The sequence below is a fragment of the Chiloscyllium plagiosum genome, chromosome 19 (assembly GCF_004010195.1).
Source record: "Chiloscyllium plagiosum isolate BGI_BamShark_2017 chromosome 19, ASM401019v2, whole genome shotgun sequence".
NCBI classification, from domain to species: Eukaryota; Metazoa; Chordata; class Chondrichthyes; order Orectolobiformes; family Hemiscylliidae; genus Chiloscyllium; species Chiloscyllium plagiosum.
In genome coordinates, this window is record NC_057728.1 from 29,420,225 (window position 1) to 29,443,925 (window position 23,701).

The 23,701-nt window shown below is 40.8% G+C and overlaps 1 protein-coding gene across 2 annotated transcripts in view; it reads left to right on the forward strand.

The window, feature by feature from the left end:
* The window catches only part of LOC122559638 (cat eye syndrome critical region protein 2-like), a 144,723-nt gene that overhangs the window by 109,906 nt on the left and 11,116 nt on the right, over window positions 1–23,701 (forward strand). The window contains exons 14-17 of one of the 2 annotated variants that reach the window (XM_043709441.1): window positions 12,404–12,798; window positions 15,324–15,452; window positions 19,702–20,536; window positions 20,817–22,338. In XM_043709441.1, the coding sequence (XP_043565376.1) occupies window positions 12,404–12,798; window positions 15,324–15,452; window positions 19,702–20,536; window positions 20,817–22,338 (2,881 nt within the window). The remainder of the gene's footprint in view (window positions 1–12,403; window positions 12,799–15,323; window positions 15,453–19,701; window positions 20,537–20,816; window positions 22,339–23,701) is intronic. The other variant, XM_043709444.1, reaches the window with a different exon arrangement.

Here is a 23,701-nt window from a genome sequence, read left to right on the forward strand (position 1 = left end):
GCCTATCACCCTCACCTTGACCTCCTTCCACCTATCGCATTTCCAACGCCCCTCCCCAAGTCCCTCCTCCCTACCTTTTATCTTAGCCTGCTTGGCATGCTTTCCTCATTCCTGAAGAAGGGCTCATGCCCGAAACGTCGATTCTCCTGCTCCTTGGATGCTGCCTGACCTGCTGCGCTTTTCCAGCAACACATTTTCAGCTCTGATTATGCTTCTCAACATGATGTGTATCCTCAATGTGAAGATGGGATTTTAGCTCCACGCACACACTGTGGTTGTCACTCCAACCAATAATATCTGGGAGACATGCATCTGCGGTCAGTAGATAGGTTACGTAGAGGACAAGTATATTTTTCCCTCCTCTTAGTTCTCTCACTAACTGCTCCCCCCACCAAGGGTGTGATGTGAACTGACCAGGAATACCATTGTGGACCCCGTTTATGTAGTGAACTGTAATCTGGTTCATTCAGATATTTGAGAAGTTTGTAGCTCAGGTTGAGGTTCAGGTTGTAAGTTTGTTCGCTGAGCTGGTAGGTTTGTTCTCAGACATTTCGTCACCATGCTAAGACACATCATTAGTGAGCCTCCAGTGAAGGGCTGGTATCTGTCCCGCTTTCTAATTGTGTCTTGGTCTGTTAAGGTGGATGATATCATTTCCAATTCGTTTTCTCAGAGGGTAGTAAATGGGGTCCAAATCGATGTGGTTATTGATGGAGTTCCGGTTTGAATGCCAAGCCTCTAGGAATTCCCGTGTGCATCTTTGTTTAGCCTGTCTTGGATGAATGTGTTGTCCTCCTTTGCCTGTCTGTAAGGATACTAGTGATAGTTGGTCGTATCTTTTGGTGGCTGGTTGGTGCTCGTGTATCCTGGAGGCTAGTTTCCTGCCTGACTGTCCGTTGTAGTGTTTGTTGCAGTCCATGCAGGATATTTTGTACATGACACTTGTTTTACTGGCAATTGGTACAGGGTCCTTTAGGGTCATCAGTAATTGCTTCCATGTGCTAGTACGTTTGTGGGTTACCATGATGCCAAGGACTCAAAGTAGTCTGGTCGTCATTTCAGAGATGTCTTTGTATGGTAGTGTGACTAGAATCTCTGGGCGTGTTGTGTCTTCTTGTTTAGGTTTGTTGTTTAAGAATCGGCAGACTGTGTTTGTCGGGTACCCGTTGTTCATGAATACATTCTGCCACTCGTAGTTCCTGCTGCAGTGTGTTGTGGCCTGTTTAAATAATGTCCTGATGCAGCTCCATTTGTGGGTGTTGGGATGTGGGTGCTCCTGTAGTTGAGTATCTGGTCTGTGTGTGTTGCTTTCCTATAGACGCAGGTCTGCAGTTTTCCATTGACTGTTCGTTCTACTGTGAAATCGAGGAAGGGGAGTCTGTTATTGTTCTCTTCCTCTTTGGTGAAATGTATGCCAGTAAGGATGCTAACAATATTGTAGGTTTCTTCCAACTTGTTCCTTTCGTGATGACAAAGGTGTCATCTACATAGCGGACCCAAAGTTTGGGTTGACCCGTGGGGAGGGCTGTTCATTCGAGTCTCTGCATAACTGCTTCTGCTATGAATCCTGATATTGGTGATCCCATGGGTGCCCCGTTGATTAGTTTGTAGGTCTTATTGCTGAAGGTGAAGTGGGTATTGAGGCACAGGTCTACTAACTTGAGAATGCTGTCCTTGCTGATGGAGTTGGTGCTGTCTGGTGTTTGTGTCCTTGTTTCGCCTAGTAGTAAGGTCAGTGTTTCTTTGACTAGACTGATGTTAATGGATGTGAATAGGGCCAAAACGTCGAAGGAAACCATGATTTTGTCCTCTTCTATTTTGGTATCTTTGATGTTCAGGAATTCTTGGGTGGAGTGGGTGGAGTGGCATGAGTTTTGTATGAGGTATTTCAGTTTATGATGAAGTTTCTTTGCTAGTCTGTATGTCAGTGTGCAAGGATGTAAGACTGTGGGTCTGAGGGGGGCCTCTGGTTTGTGTACCTTAGGTAATCCGTAGAAATGGGGTGTTTTGGGTCCATCAGGTTCATTCTTTGGAGATCTGGCTTGTTACCTGTTTTGTGAAGTTTCTTCAGTAATGCTGAGATACAGTTTTCTAGCTGTGGAGTCTGGTCCATCGCCACCTGTTGGTAGGGGTTGGTATCTGCGAGTAGTGAGTTTACCTTTTCATTATATTATGTTCTGAACCAGAGGACACAGCTTAAAAATACGGGGTAGACCATTTAGGACAGAGATGAGGAGAACCCAGAGAGTGGTGGCTGTGTGGAATGCTCTGCCCCAGAGGGCAGTGGAGGCCCAGCCTCTGGATCATTTAAGAAAGAGTTGGATAGAGCTCTCAAGGATAGTGAAATAAAGGGTTATGGAGATAAGGCAGGAGCAGGATACTGATTAAGGATGATCAGCCATGATCATATTGAATGGTGGTGCAGGCTCGAAGGGCAGAATGGCCTACTCCTGCACCTATTGTCTATTGTTTATCCCAATACTGTCAAATGGAGCTGCATCAGGACATTATTTAAACAGGCCACAACACACTGCAGCACCCAGGAGCTACAAGCAGCAGAAGAAAAATACCTATACAGAGTATTCAAGAACAATGGATACCTGATAAACACAGTCCGGCAATTCTTAAACAACAAACCCAAACAAGAAGACACAACATGCCCAGAGACTCTAGCCACACTACTACACATCAAAGACCTTTCTGAGATGATGACCAGACTACTCCAAACCCTTGGCATCATGGTAGCCCACAAACCGACCAACACACTGAAACAGCTGCTGATGAACCTAAAGGAACCTGTGCCAATAGCCAGCAAAACTAATGTCACTTACAAAATACCCTGCAAGGACAACAACAAACACTACATCAGATAGACAGCAACAAACACTACAGCAGTAGGAAACTATCCTCCAGGATACACGAGCATCAACTAGCCATCAATTGACATGACCACCTATCATTAGTATCCTTACACAGGCAACAGAAGACACCATTTCAACTGGGACAACGCATTCATCCTAGGACAGGCTAAACAAAGCCATGCATGAGAATTCCTAAGGGCCTGGCCTTCAAACCAGAACTTCATCAAGAAACATATCGATTTGGACACCATTTACCAACCTCTGAGAAAATGAACTGAAAATGATATCTCCAAGACACATAAATAGAAAGTGGAACAGAACACCAGCGCTTCACCGGAGGATCACTGATGATTTTACCAAGTATGGTGACAAAATGCCTAAAAACAAATCTTCCAGCTCATTAAGCAAAATTACAACCCGAGTTCATTCAGAGTTTCAAGCAATGACAGCTGAATAATTGCTGAATTATAGCAGCGCAGAGGGAAGCCATTTGGCACATTTGAGCCTGCACAATCTCTATTAATTAGTGCTGATCTGCCTTCTTTCCCATATCCCTCGACACTGTTTCTATCCAGAAATCCATCCAATGTCCTCTTGAACCTCCCTCCACCACATTTCAAGGGAGTCAATCCCAGACCTTAATGACTCACTGCATGAAAAAGTTTTTTTTTCATATCACCTTTGCTTTGATTGCACATCACTTTAAACTTATACCCTCTCATTCTTGTTTCTTTTTAGAAGTAGAAACAGTTTCATCCTATCTATGTTGTCCAGCCTGCTCACAATGTTAAAAACCTCAGTCAGACTTCTCAGCTCTCTTCTCTCCATGAAACCATAAGAAATAGGAATAGGCAATTTGGGTCTTTGAACCTGCGCTGTCATTACATAGGGTCTTGGCTGATCCGCCACTCCTCATGCCTACTCTCCTGCTGATGAAGAATTGGGTATCTATCTCGGCCTTAAATATAGCGTCATAGAGTCATAGAGATAAATAGCATGGAAACAGACCCTTCGGTCCAACTCACCCATGCTGACCAGATATCCTAAATTAATCTATCCCATTTGTCAGAATTTGGCCCCTATGTCTCTATACCCTTCCTATTCATCTACCTATCCAAATGCCTTTTAAATGTTGTAATTGTACCAGCTACCTCCACTTCCTCTGGCAACTCATTCCATACAGTGCGGGAAAAAGTCACCCCTTAGGTTCCTTTTATATTTTCCCCTCTCATTCTCAACCTATGCCCTCTAGTTCTGGACTCTCCCACCCCAGGGAAAAGACCTTGTCTTTATACCTTATGCATGCCCCTCATGATTTTATAAACCTCTATAAGGTCTGCCCTCAGCCTCCAGCAGTCCAAGAAAAACAGGCCCAACCTCGTCAGTATCTCCCTATAGCTCAAACCCTCCAACTCTGGCAACATCCTTGTAAATCTTACACACAAAGACTCTGCCTCCACAGCTCTCTGTGGCAGGGAGTTCCAAAGAGAGACAGCCCACTGAGAGAAGGAATTCTTCCTCATCTCAGCCTTACATTGGCTCCCCTAAATTCTGTGACTATGCTTCTGGCCCCAGACATTCCCATGAGTTGAAACATCTTCTCAGAATTTGCCTTGTCAAGTCCCTTAAGAATTCTCTATGTCTCAATGAGATCATCTGTTGTTATTCTAAATTCCAGTGAGTACAGTCCCAACCTGTTTAACCTTTGCACATACCTCCATACCTACTCTAATGCTCCAATTCCCTTCAAATAAGGGCCAGTATTCCATTTTCCTTCCTGATTACCTGATGACCTGGGAAAACTGTCCCAACTTTTTCAATCTATCATCGTGGCTGAAGTCTCATACTGGGTGCCATTCTAATAAATCACTTTGACACTCTCAAATATATTTGCATCTTTCTTATAAGGTGGTGGCCAGCATTGTGTATGCACGAAACATGACAATTAGTGCCTTCCTAAAAGCTGTGCCACCTTTTGCATACAAAGCCTATAAGCACGACAGATTATCATCTTCCACTATTACTACAGGAAACTTCAGAACGATGACTCATTACATGTGTGAAAGGAAGGACCCATGTTCTGGAAAAGGTACACACGTGATTAAGGGATGCATATATGGCATTACTACGTATGGTAATCTTTGGATTAATCCTTCAGATATAGGACAAGGTGATTAGGAAGCTGAACATATCATTGTAGAGATGGCGTCAGGATGAGTTTTTTTTAATGGACTCTAGTTTTGCAGAAGATGGGGGAGTTATGGAAAATGCAGCTATTCTGAAGGAAACTTAACATGAAGGAAACTAATGAACTGACAAACAGGTGAAAGGGAAGTCATTTACAAAGAATATAAGCTAAGAAAGAAGCACCAACAAAAAAAATTGAGGAAAGTTATGCAAGTCAAGAAGTATTTAGTAGAAAAGGATAAAGGAAGGATGAAGTTATGGAATGAGGTGTTGTGTGAACAAAATAAACGGTAGCATGTTAATTCAGTTGAACTATTTTAATTTAGGTGTTCAGAAAAAGAAAAATTGGCATGTATATAGTGCAGTGCTTCCTTCACCTTTTCCCATGTGACGCTATATTTTGTCTCTGACTGTGTAACACAAGTAAGTAATTCAGGCTTATGAGAGCTGTTGAGCAATCAAGGTGGACAGAGGGCTGAGATTAAATTGCTGAAGAGGAGAAGACTTCATTTGGTGAGGGTGGAGTACGGGGTGGGGGTTTTGATTCTTGATGAAAAGATGGCAAATAATGTTGATGAAAACGCTGGGTTCCTCCAATAAATAAAATCTACCTCACAGGCTTTTCTGTAGGAAGAGTCAGGTCTTAGGGCGCAGTCCATTAGGCTATGACTACCAATAGAAAAATAGTACAGATTTAAAGAGCCCTCACAGCTATTAGTACTCAGCCCCAGCATTATGACAACCATAGCTGCAACAGAGTTTGCAACGCCTAAAGTCGCCCACAATTTAGATAGCCCTGATATAGAACTTTTCACAACTTCATTATGCCCCAAAGTATCTTCTGGACAATGAATTACTTTTAAAATCTCAATCCAATGTTTGCCAATGTGTATACAGCAAGCTCCCACTGAGTGTAATACAATAAAGTGACCAGAAATTCCATTTCTTCTTTAGTTTTATTTATTTGTAAATAATAAATGTTGGTCAGGACAGTATGAAAACTGTACTGCTCCTGTTTATGTTATTCTATTGTGTCTTTTGTGTCCAGTGAGTAGAAATACAGGGTTCCAGTATAGCTGCTTATTCTAAAAATTGAACCTCCCACAGTGTTACATTGCTTCAATTAAGTGCTGAAGTATCAATTTAGATTATGCACTGAAGCTGATGACTCAATAGCAAGCTGTACTATGAGCAAAGACTGACACCTAGGCCACAATTGAAGTGTTGCACGCAACTTTAATGTTCCTCTATAAAATGATACCAGGGATGTGAAAAATATAAAATGACGATTCATTAGAATGTTATATGGTACAAGATTATAGTTGTGAAGAAAAGTTAGAAAAATTGAGGCTTTTCTCACTGGAATAAATAGACGAAACCTAATCAAAGTGAGTTTAAGTAAATAGCAAAAGATATTTTGTCTGCTGTTTGGTGAATCTGTGGGATAGGTTATAAATTGTAGGATAGAACTTAGAATACTTCAGCTGAAATAGCAATTGCTGGGAGAAACAAAAAATGAAAATTGAAAAATAAATTATATGAGCAAAAGGCAAAGAAATGGGATCAGAATAAACAACAATTTACATAATAAGTTCCCAGCTTTGATATGATGTTGAATGGCCTCCTGTGTTTAACACAACATTTTTCATTATTCCAGTTGACGTATTATTGGTTTTACTTACCTACACTGCCATCCATGCTCCTCAATCTCTCTTCTTTCCTCTTTTAAGGATCTGATTGTTCAAGTTATAGTTCCTTTCACCATTTTTCTCCCTGAGCTGATCTGCCACCTTACTAATGGTGGTGTACAACTTGAAAGTAACATGTGGAAGGGCCACTTGAGTTCTGAGGAAGGGTCGCTGGACCCAAAACAGTAACTGATTTCTCTGCACAGTTGCTGCCAGACCTGCAGGGCTGTTCCAGCAATTTCTGTTTTCGTTTCTGATTGCCAGCATCTGCAGTTCAGCCAGTTTTGGGTTTGTTTTCTCCCTTCTATTCATTTGACATAATTCTGGTAATGATTTTTGGTGGGAAAACAGGATTAGTGCTTTTGTAATTTTCTTCACCCTCCTCCATTCTGGAATGCATGCCAATTTATACACTGAGATAAGCAACTTCTAAAAGAAATGCAACCAAATGAAGAGACCTAGAGCAGTGTTTTTAGTGAGAAGGGGATAAAAATCTTGTTTGTTTCAAGTTAGTTTAGATTATTTAAGTGCTTAACTCCATATGCTTTAAATCCTATTCTTAAATCGGTCTTGCTTTTTTAAGAATTAATTAATTGAATTGAATTTGTTGTCATGTGTACCGAGGCACAGTGAAAAGCTTTGTCTTGCGAACAATACAGGCAGATCACATAGTTAAGTAGCATAGATAAGTAAATAATAGATAAACAGCAGCAAAAATAAAAGAAAACACAGGTACAGGCAAATGTTAAGAGTTTGAGAGTCCATTCAGTATTCCAACAACAATAGGGTAGAAACTTTTTCGAAATTGGCTGGTGCGTGTGTTCAGGTTTCAGTACCTTCTCCCTGATGGTAGAGTTTGTAGAAAAACATTGCCAGGGTGGGATGGATCTTTGAGAATGCTGGTAGCCTTTTCTTGACAGCGGGTCTAGTAGATGGATTCTATAGATGGGAGGTTGGCCTTTGTGATTGTCCGGCCAAGTTCGCCACTCTCTGTAACCGTCTCTGATCTTGAATGGTACAGTTGCCATACCAGGTAGTGATACATCCAGACAGAATGCTCTCGATGGTGCACCTATAAAAATTGGCAAGGGTATTTGCCATCGTGCCAAATTTCCTCAGCTGCCTGAGGAAGAAGAGACATTGTTGGACCTTTGTACCCAGTTTGTCCACGTGAAGAGTCCAAGAAAACCTGTTGGGATGGCCACTCCCAGGAGCTTGACAGACTCCACTTATTTCACCTCTGTGCTGTTGATGGGTAGGAGGGCATGAGATTGTTGATTGAATTTGTTGTGGCCCTCTCCTTACATGATGCACTCTGCTGGTTGTACTAAATGATGAAAATCCTTTTGAGGTCATGTACTACTTGTAATTTTATGTGGTGTTGATTTAGGAACATAAATGGGCCATTCGACCATCGAGTCTGCTTCACCATTCGGTCATGGCTAATGTTTCTTAACCGCCTTCTCCTGTAACTCTTTGGTCCCCTTATCAACAGCCTATCTATTTTTTAAATACATTGAATGACTTGGCCTCCAAAACCCTCAGCTGTAGTGAGTTCCACAGATTTAACCACCCTCTGGCTGAAGAAATTCCTCCTCATCTCAGTTCTACAGGGTCGTCCCTTCACTCTGAGGCTGTGCCCTCTGGTCCTACTACTGGGAATAATAAAAGAGCTTGCAACATTTATAAAAACCTGCAGTAAACCTTTTGTCAAGCCAGTCTTTAATCAAAAAAATCCAATCATTCTGTAAACCACAGTTCTCTTTTAAAGGTCCACATATTGACTTTTGATAATATTGTTGATTTGTGGGTCATGTTGATAATACAATGTTTATTTGATTTATTGTTGATAATAGAATGTTTTTTTTAATAACTTTGCAAGTTATTAATGAACAATAGTTTCCATTACCCAATTTAAACCAATGTATGTGTAATTCTTGATTATCATATAGTATCATATTGCTATTGCTATTTTGAATTAGAATAACGTTAGCAGAAATTTATTCATCCCCAGGAGCAGATGTTGTTCTTATGGATCCCTCAGGTATCAAACAGCTTATCTGTCTCTCTCAAACTTTTAACTTTTTTTTTACTATGTATTTCAATGTGTACCTTCATTGCTGAAAATGGCCTATGTTACTAGGCATTTAGCAATCATTAGTATAGCTTGACCCTCAATAAAGCAGACTTCTGCAGTGTCTTTCATTTTCCAGTAATTTGGTCTGTACTCCAAAGTAGCTTTTATTCTCAACATTTTTCTGGCTAGCATCAGTTCGAAGGAAGGATCACTGGACCTGAAATGTTAATTTTGATTTTCATCCACTGATGCCAAATCTGCTGAACTTTTCCAGCAATTTCTGTTTTTGTTCCAGATTTAAAAGCATCTGCAGTTCTTTCAGATTTTACATCAACAGCACTACCTCCTTTCACCCTTCGTGTTACAAAGTCATACAACATGGAAACAGATCCTTCAGTCCAACTCATCCATGTCAACTAGCCATCCCTGTCTGACCTAGTTCCATTTTCCAGCATATTCCTTTAAAACCTTCCTATTCAAATACCTATCCTGATGCCTTTTAAATGTTGTAATGTACCAGCCTCCATTTCCTCTGGCAGCTTGTTCCTTGGGCGGCACGGTGGCACAGAGGTTAGCACTGCTGCCTCACAGCGCCAGAGACCCGGGTCAATTCCCGCCTCAGGCAACTGTCTGTGTGGAGTTTGCACATTCTCCCCATGTCTGCGTGGATTTTCTCCGGGTGCTCCGGTTTCCTCCCACAGTCCAAAAATGTGCAGGTTAGGTGAATTGGCCATGCTAAATTGCCTGTAGTGTTAGGTGAAAGGGTAAATGTGGGGGAATGGGTCTGGGTGGGTTGCTCTTCAGAGGGTCAGTATGGACTTGTTGGGCCAAAGGACCTGCTTCCACACTGTAAGTAATCTAATCGAATCTAATCATAAACGCACCACTCTTTGCGTGAAAAAGTTACCCCTCAGATCATATTTAAAGCTTCCCCCTCACCTTAAACCTATGTCCTCTAGTTTTGAACTCCCCCACCCTAGAAAAAAGAGCTTGTCTATTTACCCTATCCATGCCCCTCATGAATTTACAAACCTTTATAAGGTGACCTCTCAGATTCCTCTGCAGGGGAAAAAAAGCCCCAGCCTATTCAGCCTCGCCTATCTCAAACCCTCCAGTTCTGGCAACAACCTTGTAAATCTTTTCTGAACCCTTTTCAAGGTTCACAATATTCTTTCTGTAGAAGGGCAACCAGAATTGTGTGCAGTATTCTAAAAGTGGCTTCACCAATGTCCTGTACAGCCACAACATGACATCCCAACTCCTTTATTCAATGTTCTGATCAATGAAGGCAAGCATGGCAAATGCCTGCTTCACTACTCTGTCAGCCTGTGAGTTCACTTTCAAGGAGCTATGCATCTGCGCCCCTGGGTCTCTTTGTTTGGTAATATTCCCCAGGGTTTAGATTAGAGTGGTGCTGGAAAAGCACAGCAGGTCAGGCAGCATCCGAGGAGCAGGAAAATCAACGTTTTGGGCCAAAACCCTTCTTCAGTCCTCATTTTTGCCTAATATTCCCCAGGGCCCTACCATTAACTGTATAATGGTTTGCCTTACCAAAAAGCAACACCTTATATTTATCCAAATTAAACTCCATTTGCCACTCCTCGGTCCATTAGCCCATTTGATCAAGGTCCTGTTGTACTGAGATAATCTACTTCACTGTCCACTACACCACCTATTTAGGTGTTATTTGCACACTTACTAGCCATACTTCCTATATTCACATTCAAATCATTTATATGAATGATGAAAAGCAGTGGACCCAGCATTGACTCTTGTAGCACACTGCTGGTTACAGGCCTCCAGTCCAAAAAACAACTCTACCACCACCCTTGTTTCTTGCTTTCAAGCCAATTTTGTATCCAACTATCTAGCTCCATATCTTAAAAACTCCCAATTTAATCAAACATGATACTGCGTTTAGAAATCCATGCTGGTTCTTCCTAATCAATCCACCTTTTTTCATGTTATTACTAATTCAACTGCAAATATGTGTTTCTGGAAGGTTCCCTACCACAGCATTTTCTCTTTGAAGCTAACCCATTGCTCAGTTATAATTGTTCCCACCAACTTTTCATTCCAGTCTATCTGCCCAACTTCGCTCATGCCCGTTGATCATTTCTCAATCAATTGATATTTTTTAAACTCTGCATTGACCATTGTCACTCTCCACCTTTATCCTACACCTTACAATGTGATGATCACTATCTCCTAAATGTTCCCCCACTGACATCATCCACTTCATTTCCAAGAATCAAGCCCAACAATGCATCTTTTCTTGTTCTGAAGACATAACTGTACTGCTACTTACTGATGTTTCTATATCTTAGGATAAATTTGTTGTACCAAGGAAAAGTGTAAATTTTATTGCTTATTAGATCTGGATTTTTACTTTATTAATTAAATCAATAGTTTATGACTGGAAATTCAAAAAGAAATCTTGCCTAATGAAACTTGGATGATAAACAGAAAAAGAAAGCCATTGCTTGTTAGTTAAACCAATGATGTAATCATATAAAGTGAGTGATATGTTGTGTGTTGTTTTGTTTTATATTCACCTGCTTTTAAAAAAAAAGTGTCAAACTTAACGAATATGCTTTGATTTTTTTTAAATGTCCTCCATTGTAACAAATTGATGATGTGGGTAGAATTCAAGTTCATTTCTCATAGAGTCATAGAGATGTACAGAAACAGACCTTTTTTTTAGATTAGATTCCCTACAATTTGGATACAGGCCATTTGGCCCAACAAGTCCACACTGACCCTCTGAAGAGTAACCCACACAGACCTAATTCCCTGTAACTAATGCACCTAACACTGTGGGCAATTTGGCATGGCCAATTCACCCTAACCTGCACATCTTTGGATTGTGGGAGGAAACCGGAGCACCCGGAGGAAACCCACGCAGACATGGGGAGAATGTGCGAACTCCACACAGACAGTCTTCCGAGGCTGGAATCGAACCGAGATCCCTGGTGCTATAAGGCTGCAGTGCTAACCACTGAGCCACCATGCCGCCTCTTCGGTCCAACCTGTCTATGCCGACCACGTATCCTAACCTAATCTAGTCCCATTTGCCAGCATTTGGCCCATATCCCTCTAAACCCTTCCTATTCATATACCCATCCAGATGCCTATTAAATGCTGCAATTGTACCAGCCTCTACCATTTCCTCTGGCAGCTCATTCCATACACTAACCACCCTCTGCATGAAAAAATTGCTCCTTGGGTCCCTTTTTCTATCTTTCCCCTTTTTCACCTTAAACCTATGCCTCCTAGTTCTGGACTCCCCCACCCCAGGGAAAGATTTTGTCTATTTATCCTGTCCATAATTGGGAGAAAGTTTTATACGGTTGAACAAAATAAGAATCACACTAATGCAACATGTTTCAGTGTTAATAATTTTTACAAGTTATTTTCTTTAGCTAATTCTTTTACTGTTACTGTGGGTTTACCGTTAAGTTGTACCAGTTATTTCTAAAGAGTTATACATCTTTTTCTTGCATGAAATCATTTAGAACGTTGTTGGTGACTGACTGAATTTTTGGTTATATGCTCTCATTGATAATCGCTAAATTTTCATTTTCTAATAGAATACACAAAGATGGCTGAAGCTCTAGACAGGTGTTTTAACAAATCAATGTTGAAACACTTCCCTGCAGACGATGCTGACAGTGATGAAGAGTTCAATTTAAGGTGGGAAGATAGGGAAAAGAAAGACCGGAGACGGACTAAGTCAAGCCGCTTTGGAAAAGAAGCCACTGAAACTCTAAGTAAAATGACCAATGAATCTCTAAGACAGCAAAAACGAGTGAATGGAGAAATGCAAAGTGCTGGAACTGAGAGGAACAGTGACCAGTTGCAACATGGGCCTCCTTTAAGGACATTAGGACTAGTAAATGGGCAGACTTATCCTCTTTCACCACCGTACAAGGGAATGTCCTGTACTGATTCACCACGTCAAATGTATCCTCTTCAAGGCCAACAAGTAAGATGTAATTCTTTGCTTTGAATTTTACATTTGTGTTGGTAATTAAGTACTTTGCTCCCCCCTTTAGTTTTGTGCTAACCTTTCCTGAATTTCTTAACTCTTTGCTGGTGTGCACTTGCAAGTTCATTTGTGCACCTAGCCGGTTATAGACTATTCCACCGAAAACAGCCATATTCTCTCTTCTCTGACATTCAACTGCCTGAAGCCCAATACAAGTTGCAGCAAACAGGAATAATGAAAATCTTAATTTTAACTCATCCTTATCAGTCTATAAACACTAAGGTCAATTGTAGCAATCCCTAACATCTGTTTTGGCAAGTATTGAAGGAATGTTCAAAATGAGAATGTGGAAGGAGACATGATCCTTAGCTTTTGCAGTCATCGTTGCTGCCTTTTTTTTTATTGTGACCCATGGACAAAAGCTTGCGTGAGATTATCAAACACTTGATTATACACAGTGCAGTCCTGTTAGAGAAATTTTGTTTTATTGTTGTTTACTGGGATCTTAACACAATTATTAATTGTGGAAATGGGCAAATTAAAACGTATCATTTCAGTTTTTATTCGATCAAATCAATATTGTTTCTTCTAATTGTACAAGTATTTTGCCATTTGACTACAGAATCAGATGAGATCAGATGAGATCTAATAATATAAAGTAGAAGTATAAAACATTTAAAAAATCAAATAAACAGTGGTCTTAGTTATTTTCAGTGCTGAAAGATTAGTTCTTTTTTCTAGGCTGGCAAAGTCCAAAATGAGGGCATAGGTTTTGGGTGAGAGAGGAGAGATTTAAAAAGGACCTGAGGGGTGCCTTTCTTGTGCAGGGAGCAGTGCTTATATGGAATTAGCTGCCAGAGGAAGTGGTGGAGGTGGGTACAATTACATATTTAAAAGGCATCTGGATGGGTATAGGAGTAGGAAGGGGTTTACTTGTAAAGGGATATGGACCAAATGCTGGCAAATGGACTAGGTCAGATTGGGATATCTGGTCGACATGGACAAGTTGGACTGAAAGGTCTGTTTCCATGTTTGTAACTTGGTCTCTTATTACTTGTACTAAAATTAAACATTGCTGTTCTTGATATTAGCAGGTCAATATTTAGCAAACGTGTGACATTTTTCTACCTTTTCAGGGATTATTAATCCACTTATGTTACGTAAGATTAGCACCTCTTCTAAAATAGTGAAGAAGAATTTTTTGCTGGGTATTTGTCCACTGATAGGACCAATAATTTATAAAAAGCATTGCAACCTTATGTAAGACAGAAACTAATCCAATAGGGCAGTTGTCATTCCAAATGTGCTGTTGAGTTTACTTATTGCTATTTAAGCCAGTGATCACAATTGGGCTTCGTTTGAATTGATGAAGTGAACACTGTTGCTAAGTAAGATTTTGTCTAGTAACTCATAGAAAAATAATAGAAAATCTATTGTTAGATTTAATGAAATTTAAAAAGTTATGTGCTTTGAAACAGATGATTGTGGATTCAACCTTAACATCAGGAGATGTATAATCTTAGCAGATGCAGTGCTGAGGGAGTGCTGGATTGTCAGAAATGTCGCATTTCTAATGATACATTAAATCAAGGCTATGTCTACTTTCTTTGGTACATCCATCACTTCCTCTGAGTACCTTGTGTGGAAATCTACATCGTGCGTTTGTTACTTCCAGAATTGACTGTTCCAATGCTCTGTTGGCCAGTCTTCCATCATTCTCTGAAACAAAGTTTTGCCACCTATTTCCCAACCTGAACCAAATCCTGATTATTCATCATGCCTGAACTTTGAGGAATAACTCATTTAAAATTTCCATCCTTGTTTCAAATTCTTCCATTGCCTCGCCACTGTAACCTCATTTCTATAACCTCAATCGTACAACCTTCAGAGATATCTATGTGCTTTCAATTCTGGTTTCTTGCACTTTCTAATTACTTCCACTCTACCATTCACAGCCATGTCTACACTTGGCTAGGCATCAACTCTGGAATTTCCTTCCTGATCCTCTTCCTCCTCCTTGCTTCTTTCTTCCTTTGAATTGTTCCTCTAAAACCTCCTTCTTTGACCAAGGTTTTGGTCATATATTCTAATATCTTTCTGTGGTGCTGCATTAAATTTAATGTGTAGAACCTTAAGAAATGTTACACCCACATTATAATGCAATTTATTTGTGTAAGAAATTCCGATGCACTATTTAAACAAGAACAAGGAGTTCTCTTGCTATATTTTTCTGTCAACAGTAGTGAAACAGATTGTATAGCAATTTGCCTGATCACTGTTGTCCAACTTTGCTGTGTGCAAGTTCTGCTGCCCCATTTCCCTACATTACAGCAGTGACTGCATCTCCAAATACTTTATTGGCCCTAAAATGCTTTGGTATGTTTGAAGGTCATGAAAGGTGATATATACATGCAAGTTCTGTCCTCCTCCTTCTCCCCACCCCTACCCACCACAACCCCACCCTTACCTCTCCCATTCTGTTCAAGATGATAGCCCACAAATGAAGTGTTTTCTTCATCTAGAGACCCTCGGTGCCATGTATGTTTGGATCTCGGCCTACTGTAGAGACCCAGTATCAATATTGTTCCCCAAGGGAACCACAGCTGACACATCAAGTACGGCAGCAATTGCATCACCAATTTATCATGCAGGTAACATTATAAGAGCTTTGTTCTAAAGTAGGTGATCTTCTGTATGAACATCAGCTTGAAAATGAAACTAGTCTTTATAGTTTTAAAGTAGAAAGTGAGGGCTCTTGCCCTCCTGCTCAACCTCTGCTACTACAGTGGACTGCTGGAGTCGAGATGGCTGAAGGAGATGCCACAAGGGTGAAGTTGCAGCAACACTAGTATTCAGGAAAGCTGGAGTCCCAGGGTAGGAAAGAACTGCAAAATTAATCTTTACATCTCCCGGGCCTAAGAGATGAGTGTCTGTGAGTGAGTGACCATAACCGCCTGTCTCTGGCTCTCTCCCAAGCTCATTCCTTCTTCCATACCTGCATATGATTACACCACACTCTCATTCATATAGTAGCCTGAATGAATGAAGCGAAATGAGTGAGAACTGAGTTTACAAGTAAGCTGGAGTCATGTATCACACACTGCTTTGTGCAAGGACACACACTTTCCCCTCCTTCTCTCTCCTCCCTGTTCATCCACTGGGCCAGAGAAGGTAGAAAACCTAAATGAAAGGTGCTGCTTCCAACCCCTAGTTCTTTATGAATTCCATCAAGACCAACTTGGGGGAGTGCGCCCCAACTTGGGGCGGCACCAGTCCCCCTTCCCTTTTGCTGGTGACCAGGACTTTCAGGCCTAATCTACCTCTTTTTAGCTCTGCTTCTTAAGCAGAAAAAAACAACAGAATGGTTTTATTAGATAGATCTGTTTAGCTGCTTAAATGGTCACTTTTATTAATTATAGATACTGTTTTTTGCAATTCATATTTAATGTTTAGCCAAATCTGTTTTGAAATTTGCTCTGATGCTTGAAAAAAATTGAAATTCCTTAGGTTTTTTGAAAGGCAATGATGGAATTAAAACTGCTGCTGAATATGGATTTCCACATTTTAAAAATTTGTCTGCTTAATTGTGTTGTGGACCAGGCCAGAACCCCTCAAAAATATTTTAAGAAGGTAGCCTGGACCCTAATTTTTTTCTTATTTTAAAGGTAGATGTGAAGTTGATATTCCACGTGCCTTGCTTCTGGTCAAACCACTCAGCTTTAAGCACAACAGAATTTATTTAAACACTATAGTTAAAACACAAACAAAAGTAAACAGAATTTAGAATAACTTAACTATTGGAAAACTTAATTGAACCGAAACAGCAAATTAACGAGGGAGTTGTTTCAATCCCTTAACATCCCATAAACAGCCCCCTTGGCAAAAGGTAAATTCAAGGTTCTTACAGGCAGGAAAGAGCAACTTCCAAAGAGATTTCAGAGAGAAAAGTCAGTCAGGAATCACCTGGTGAAGCTTGGAACCTTTCTGCACTGCAGCGTCTTCTGACTGCTACACCTAAACCCATCCAGAATAAAACCTGAACTGGGAGAATTGCCCACTCCCCTCCATTGTTAAACCAGACTCTTCCCTTAGCATCTCTGCCTTTACAACCTCTCTTCAAAAAACCCAAGAACAAAATAACTTTGTGAAAGTGACAGCAACATCATAATTTGTGCCACAACAGGAGTTATGTCGAGAGCAATCTGCTCTTAAGTACAGCTCTGTTGAATTATGCATTTCATTGTTAGTTTGTGTCCTATAACTCTATCCTTTACAGTAACAACAATTAATTTGGGGCTCTTGTAGTGCAGTAAAATTGTCCCTATCTCTGAACCGGGAGGGTCAGGTTCAAGTCTCACTTGATTGAGAGGTATGTCATAACAAGTCTGAACAGGTTGATTAGAAAATTTTGACATCTCTAAAATCAATAAATGCAAAAGATTTCAATCAGTTTGACACACACATTCTGAAATTAGTAAAAATACTTTTTCCCCATCAATTAATTAGTCTGTGAGAGTCTGTCTTGGAAACCAACATGGTAGTGCAGTGATAATGTGACTGTTTTAGTAATCCAGAGATCCAAACAAATGCTCTGGGGGCATGGGTTCAAATTCCATCATGGTGTAGAAACTTATAAAATAGGAGCTGGAACAGGAATTTCATCCCTTCAAGTCTGCTTCGCCATTCAATATCATCATGACTGATCCACTAATTCAATATTCTGCAGCTACTTCTTCCTCATACTCTTTGATCCCTTAAACTCTAAGAACTGTATCTAACTCTTTCTGGATTATTCTGATCTATGACTTGGCCACTGTCTTTCAATATGGTAGTAAAAGTTCTGTAAATACTTGAAACAATGTACAGGGAACCTCAATTATCCGAACAAGATGGGCGGGTACTATTTTTGTTCAAATAATCAATTATTTGGTTAATCGATTAAATGCCTTTCCTCAGGAGCTCAGAGTGTTTAAAGTCTGCTTCAGGAGACTGCAGCAGCACACAGCACGTGAGACACCGCCCCTCAACCCTATTCAACACACCCCGTCCCTGTCCAACACCGCCCCCGCCCCCGCCCCCCAACCGTCCCAACACTACTCCCCAACCCCGTCCAACACTGCCCCCTCGCCTGCCTCTGCTCCCAACTGTCCAACACTGCCCTCCACCCCCCAACCCCATCCACACCACCACTCCGTCCACTCCTGCCCTCTTTCCGGGGCAGCCAGACTGTACACCAACAACAAGACTGCTTCTGTTGCTGCTGCTGCCTTTGTGGGGTAAGTCTCCAAACGCGCACACGCACAGCCACAGCCCCACACACAACTTCTTACTGCAACATTTTGACAAGTTCCACCTCTGCCCTGTACAGGACAATGTTGGTCAGATTATCTGGGAAAGGAGGGGAGGGGCTGTGACTTAGAGTACACCCCTGTGTAGAACTCCAGGGAAAGTGTGGGAAGAGAGGGAGGGCAGGAGGTTAGTCGTTTGGAGACAGTCCCTGTTTAATCACTGTAAACAAATGACACGATCACTGTTGGAACCATGTCTTTGATGTAATGTTTCTATCGGGACCTCGAGATCTCCTTTGGATAATTCGATTTTCGGATAATTGGTATTCAGATAATCGAGGTTCCTCTGTAATCAGACTCAGGACCAAGATAGCAGTCTTTCTGTTGGGACAGAATTCTTGAAAATGCTGCCTTATGTATTTAAATTTGTAGACAAACCACTGTTGAAAAATCAGATTATTCAGAGAAGGGAGGGTGTGGAAGGAATTCACAAAGGTGCACAACTTTGAGATAACAAAAGAATTCAATGATCCCTGGCTGCAGTTGACTTAAAGCAATGAGAATTCAGATCTAAAGGGAAGTACCTATTTAAACCTTTATGGCAGAGCAATCAATACCTCATTACAAATATTTTTGTCTTTATAAAATAACATTTTGATGTTGTGAACAATTGAACATAAAATCCACTATAAGTATGTGAAATGAATAGAACTTGAAGTAGTTTGTAATCATTCTCATATCAGTCAGAATACTCTGATATCATGCTATTACTTGTTTTAAAGTCGATAAAAGGAAGAAATTTGAAATGAACAAGAAGAATTGCCATATTCTTTTCCCAAAAAGCAAAAACTGAACTTCAATTACCCAAAATATTTTTCTAGAATTTCCCTTCACCCAATTCACTTTTCACAGATAAAATGGTTAGAAATAAACCGTAAAACACAAACACAAATCAAATAAAATATCTCACCATAAATTAATTAGTCCTTCTTTTAAAATTATCTTCATACAGATTTTATTGTGGTTCTGTTCGCCAAGCTGGGAATTTGTGTTGCAGACGTTTCGTCCCCTGTCTAGGTGACATCCTTAGTGCTTGAGAGCCTCCTATGAAGTGCTTCTGTGATCCTTCCTCTGGCATTTGCCAGAGGAAAGATCACAGAATCGCTTCACAGGAGGCTCCCAAGCACTGAGGATGTCACTTAGACAGGGGACGAAACATCTGCAACACAAATTCCAAGCTCGGCGAACAGAACCACAACAACGAGCACCCGAGCTACAAATCTTCTCACAAACTTTGATCATACAGATTTTAACTTAAAACTCTCAGCTTTTCTGAGCCTCAGCTTGAGCTTGTATCCTCAATCACTATCTGTTGAAGAGGATTTAAATAAGAGCAATGTTACAATTCAATGTTTTGGTTCTAATGTATACACCATGGAAAATCTGTCAACACAAATCTAAGTAGTTCTTGACTAATTATGTAACAACTTCAGAACAGGTTTTTCCTCGCCTATAATAGTGATTGAGTCTGATTGGATACTGTGTGAACTTCTTAAACCTGCTTGGAGATACAAAAATAGTTAACCTATGGTGTATTATTATCTAATTACAGCATCAAGTAACTGTGAATGACCGTCAGGGCCCTCGGATGTTAGCAGCTGGCAATAAAACAACATTTCCTGGGCCAGTACATGGGCCTTCTCTCGGTCCTAGACCCCCTTCAGTGCCTCATGGAACAGTGAATGCTCCACCTCAGGAAGGAAGTATGTACCCAAGCCAACCATTTCAACCAGGATACACAGCGCACCGTCTAGAAGGACCAGTTCACCATCCAAACTCTGATTTTCAGGGGAGGCATGTTTATAATCCATATGGTCGCCCAAATGGCCCATGTCATGGGCCTCGTCATGTCTGGGACAGTAATAATGATGGTTCAATTGAAAGACCTTTAGGATCTGTTGAAAACAATCGACTGGTTGCTCCAGGTCAGTCCCCACAGTCACAGCATCATCCATTTCCCCAAATGATGGAACGCAATCTAATAAGGCCAAGTGTGCCACTCAATCATTGGCCAGATCAACCAGATTGTCTACCTCAAAATGGGCCGCCAGGATATCCCAGACTTCCAAACTCACCTCAAGCGCCTAGTGTACAGAGAATGCCACCTCCTTTCCTGAGACATCCACATCAAGGTCTCCACATTGATTCTATGCTGTCTAGTCCAGAGATGATTGCAATGCAGCAACTTTCTGCCCCCGTCTGTCCACCAGGGCATTCTTCAGCATATCTTTCTGGTGCCCGTGTACCAGCACCACAGCAGCAACATGGTGAAGCCCAGCAAAGTGCCTCCAGTATACAAACTCACAAACACGCTTTGGAGGGTAATGCTGATTCATTAGGGGCATCACAGCATGCTGATATGCCAACAAATATTGATGAAACTCAAGGTAAGTGTGTTTGTGTGTTAAACATTGAAGTCCAGAAAACTAGGAGATTTTGGAAAAAAGATACCTTTTTAATGGGTTTATGGTGTAAGCTAAAATTGTTTCCTCCAAATAGCTTTTCCTCTTTCCCACACAAATATTTTATTTTAAAGTGAGTGGAGCCAATTGATAATGGATGTTTTGACTACCAGTTACCCCACCTTCTTTCCTGAAAAAACTTGAGATTGAAAATCTAACTTTGTTGGTGGTTGTTACTAAATGCAGTTTTTTTATCCTTGAACAGAAACGGAGTCAATCAAAAACACATCAGTTGGAGGTGAACAAAAACAACAATGCAAAGATTCAGGCATCTCTCCTCCAAATACCGAACCAACCACACAACAGCCCTCCGAAAGTGACATCAAACTGAATCCAGCCAATTTTATTGAATCGGATACAAGTGAAAATCAAAGTAATGGGTTGAGACCCATCAAAGTTGAAGACGAAGAAAAATGTGACGTTAAATTGAAAGATATTAGTAGTTCAGTTGGAAGGACACAGAAAGAGCCAAGCAAACAAATTGCAGATTCCAAAAAAAGGGCCGTAAAGAGCAGAGCAAAGAATAATAAAAAATTCAGTGGCAGAGTAAACAAAGAGAAAAAAGTCAAAAATCAAACAAAAGCTGAGGTTAAGAACCATAATGATAACCTGGTCAACCAAAGTACCCCCAACCTCATACATTACGCTGAATCTTTAGACCAATTAGCCTCCAATAGTTTGCTGAACACAAATGAGGAGTCTGTAAAAAATTCGAACACCTTAATACAAGGCAAACAGGGAAAAAATAATGGAACTAATCCTGGGATGATGGGAATTATGGCACACACACAGTATGGACATAATCCAGAGTACTCTGCTGCAGGTCAGTATGGTATGAATCATGGTTGCAGACCCTTTGGAAGAAATATGGGTGGACCCCAGACATTTGCGAACACACAGCCTTTTCCCAATCCAAGGTTTTCTCAGCAGTTGCCACCGGGGATATACCCTGCGTATCAGCACCAAGTCCAATGTTATCCATATCATGCTTCCCAGCAACAAATTCAATCACCATACCACCAATATCAACATTCTCATTACTATGCTTATGCTCAAGGGCAAGGGTATCCTACAGAGGACTGGCCCCAAGCCCTATCACCAACAGGCCCTCATCTCCAGCAGTCTAGCCATTTATCAGTACATAATGGAAATGGGAAAACATCAGTGTCTGGTATTCCTTTGCAGGGTTCGGAGGGATCATCAGACAGTCACACATTAGCAAATGCAACACAGGAAGTGATGAATGGAAACGCTAAAGAAAACAATGACATGAGCCAGGGGACTAATAATATGTCACACACCATAAAGGATGAAAAATTAAATAAAGAACACGAAAGGCCTGAAAGTCCAAAGGAAATCCTGGATCTAGACAGTCATAATGCTGCTGCTAAAAGACACAATGCACAACCTGTAAGTGGACTGATATACAGAGGACCTGCTGTACATCCTGGGATTCAAGGCCCCCATGGGATTCTTTCACATTCATCTGTTTATACAGCCCAGTCTTCATCCCTTTTTAACACTAATCCTTATGCAACTCGGCGACCACCTCAGGCCATATTGGGAGCTTCACGTCATCGTATCCCACCTCATCAGATAAATGGCCAGCCACAAACCAGAATGCCTTTGTACAGTCAATCTGATGAAAGAATGGGTCAGTATCAAACTATATTGATGCAGCAACAGAGAATTAGACCACCACCAGAAGAACATTACAACATAAGAGGGTAAGGCAATCTCTTGCATTTTGTTTTCATGTGGTGTTTATTTCCAAGGGCAAGAGTTTCCTCCAGAGGACTGGTCCCAAGCCCTATCATCAACAGGGCCTGTTGATAAATATAACAAGCTAAGCACACTCAGTATGCAATGCTTTCAGTTTATAAATTGTCGTCTTAAAATACTCTAACTAAACATATTGATCAATTAAATAATTATTAGTCTAGTACCTGTGCAACCATTGTAAATTTGAAGAATCCACCAATTTTCAGGTAGACATTACTAAACTTGCAGAATCGGCAAATAGTTGGCAATGGCATTCAATACAGATAAATGTGAGGTAGTACATTTTGAGAGAGAGAATCACCTTTAATTCCATTCCACCTATGCAGCAGACAAAACATGTGTTTACACCTATTTCCATGGTTACATTTCCTGGGCCAAGTCAGTGTCAGCTTTCACCAGAGGCTGTAGCTTAAGAGTCACCATTCCATATGAAGCAGGAACGGACCAGGAAACTCTCACCCTCTTACTGCCTGACAAAGATGTATTGAAAATTTTACAAGTGGATAATCAAACTTATTTTAGTCACTTTGAGCACCGCTTCCATGGCCATTGATCCTAGTGTGGAATTTAAACCTGGACCCACTAGCTTAGAACCAGGATGCTAACAATGTGCCACAAAACCCTGAGAGAAATAATGGAGAGGTTGAAATTTTAGAGCTGCTCTTCCAGATGAAGCGGAGGAGTAAAGCGATCTAACAGTACAAATACTGATATTAAAAGTAGTTACAAGTTACACCGTAGGTTAGCAAGGTAATTAAAAAAGTGGCGAACCAAGCACTAAGTTTTATTTATAAAGGATAAAATTGAAAAGGAAAGTTACGTTCAACCTGTACTGCTTCCTGGTTTAAATTATACTTAAGAGTATTTTGTGCAGACCTATTTAATGTAAGATATTAAAGTATTGGAGAAGTTGCAGAGGATGGTACCAGAAATATCTTGGATAAATATATTAGATTAGATTCCACACAGTATGGAAACAGTCCCTTCAGCCCAAGAAGTCCACACTGACCCTCCATAGAGTAACCCACCCATTTCCCTACCCTATATTTACCACTGACTAATGCACCTAACATATGGGCAATTTAGCATGGCCAATTCACCTGACCTACAATCTTTTGGATTGTGGGAGGAAATCGGAGCAGCCAGAGGAAACCCACGCAGACACTGGGAGAATGTGTGAACTCCACACACACCCACCAGAGGCTGGAATCAAACCTGGGTCCCTGGTGCTGTGAGGTAGCAGTGCTAACTACTGATCTACCGTACCGCCCCATATCATGAAAGTATTGACAGTCTCCTCTGGACAAA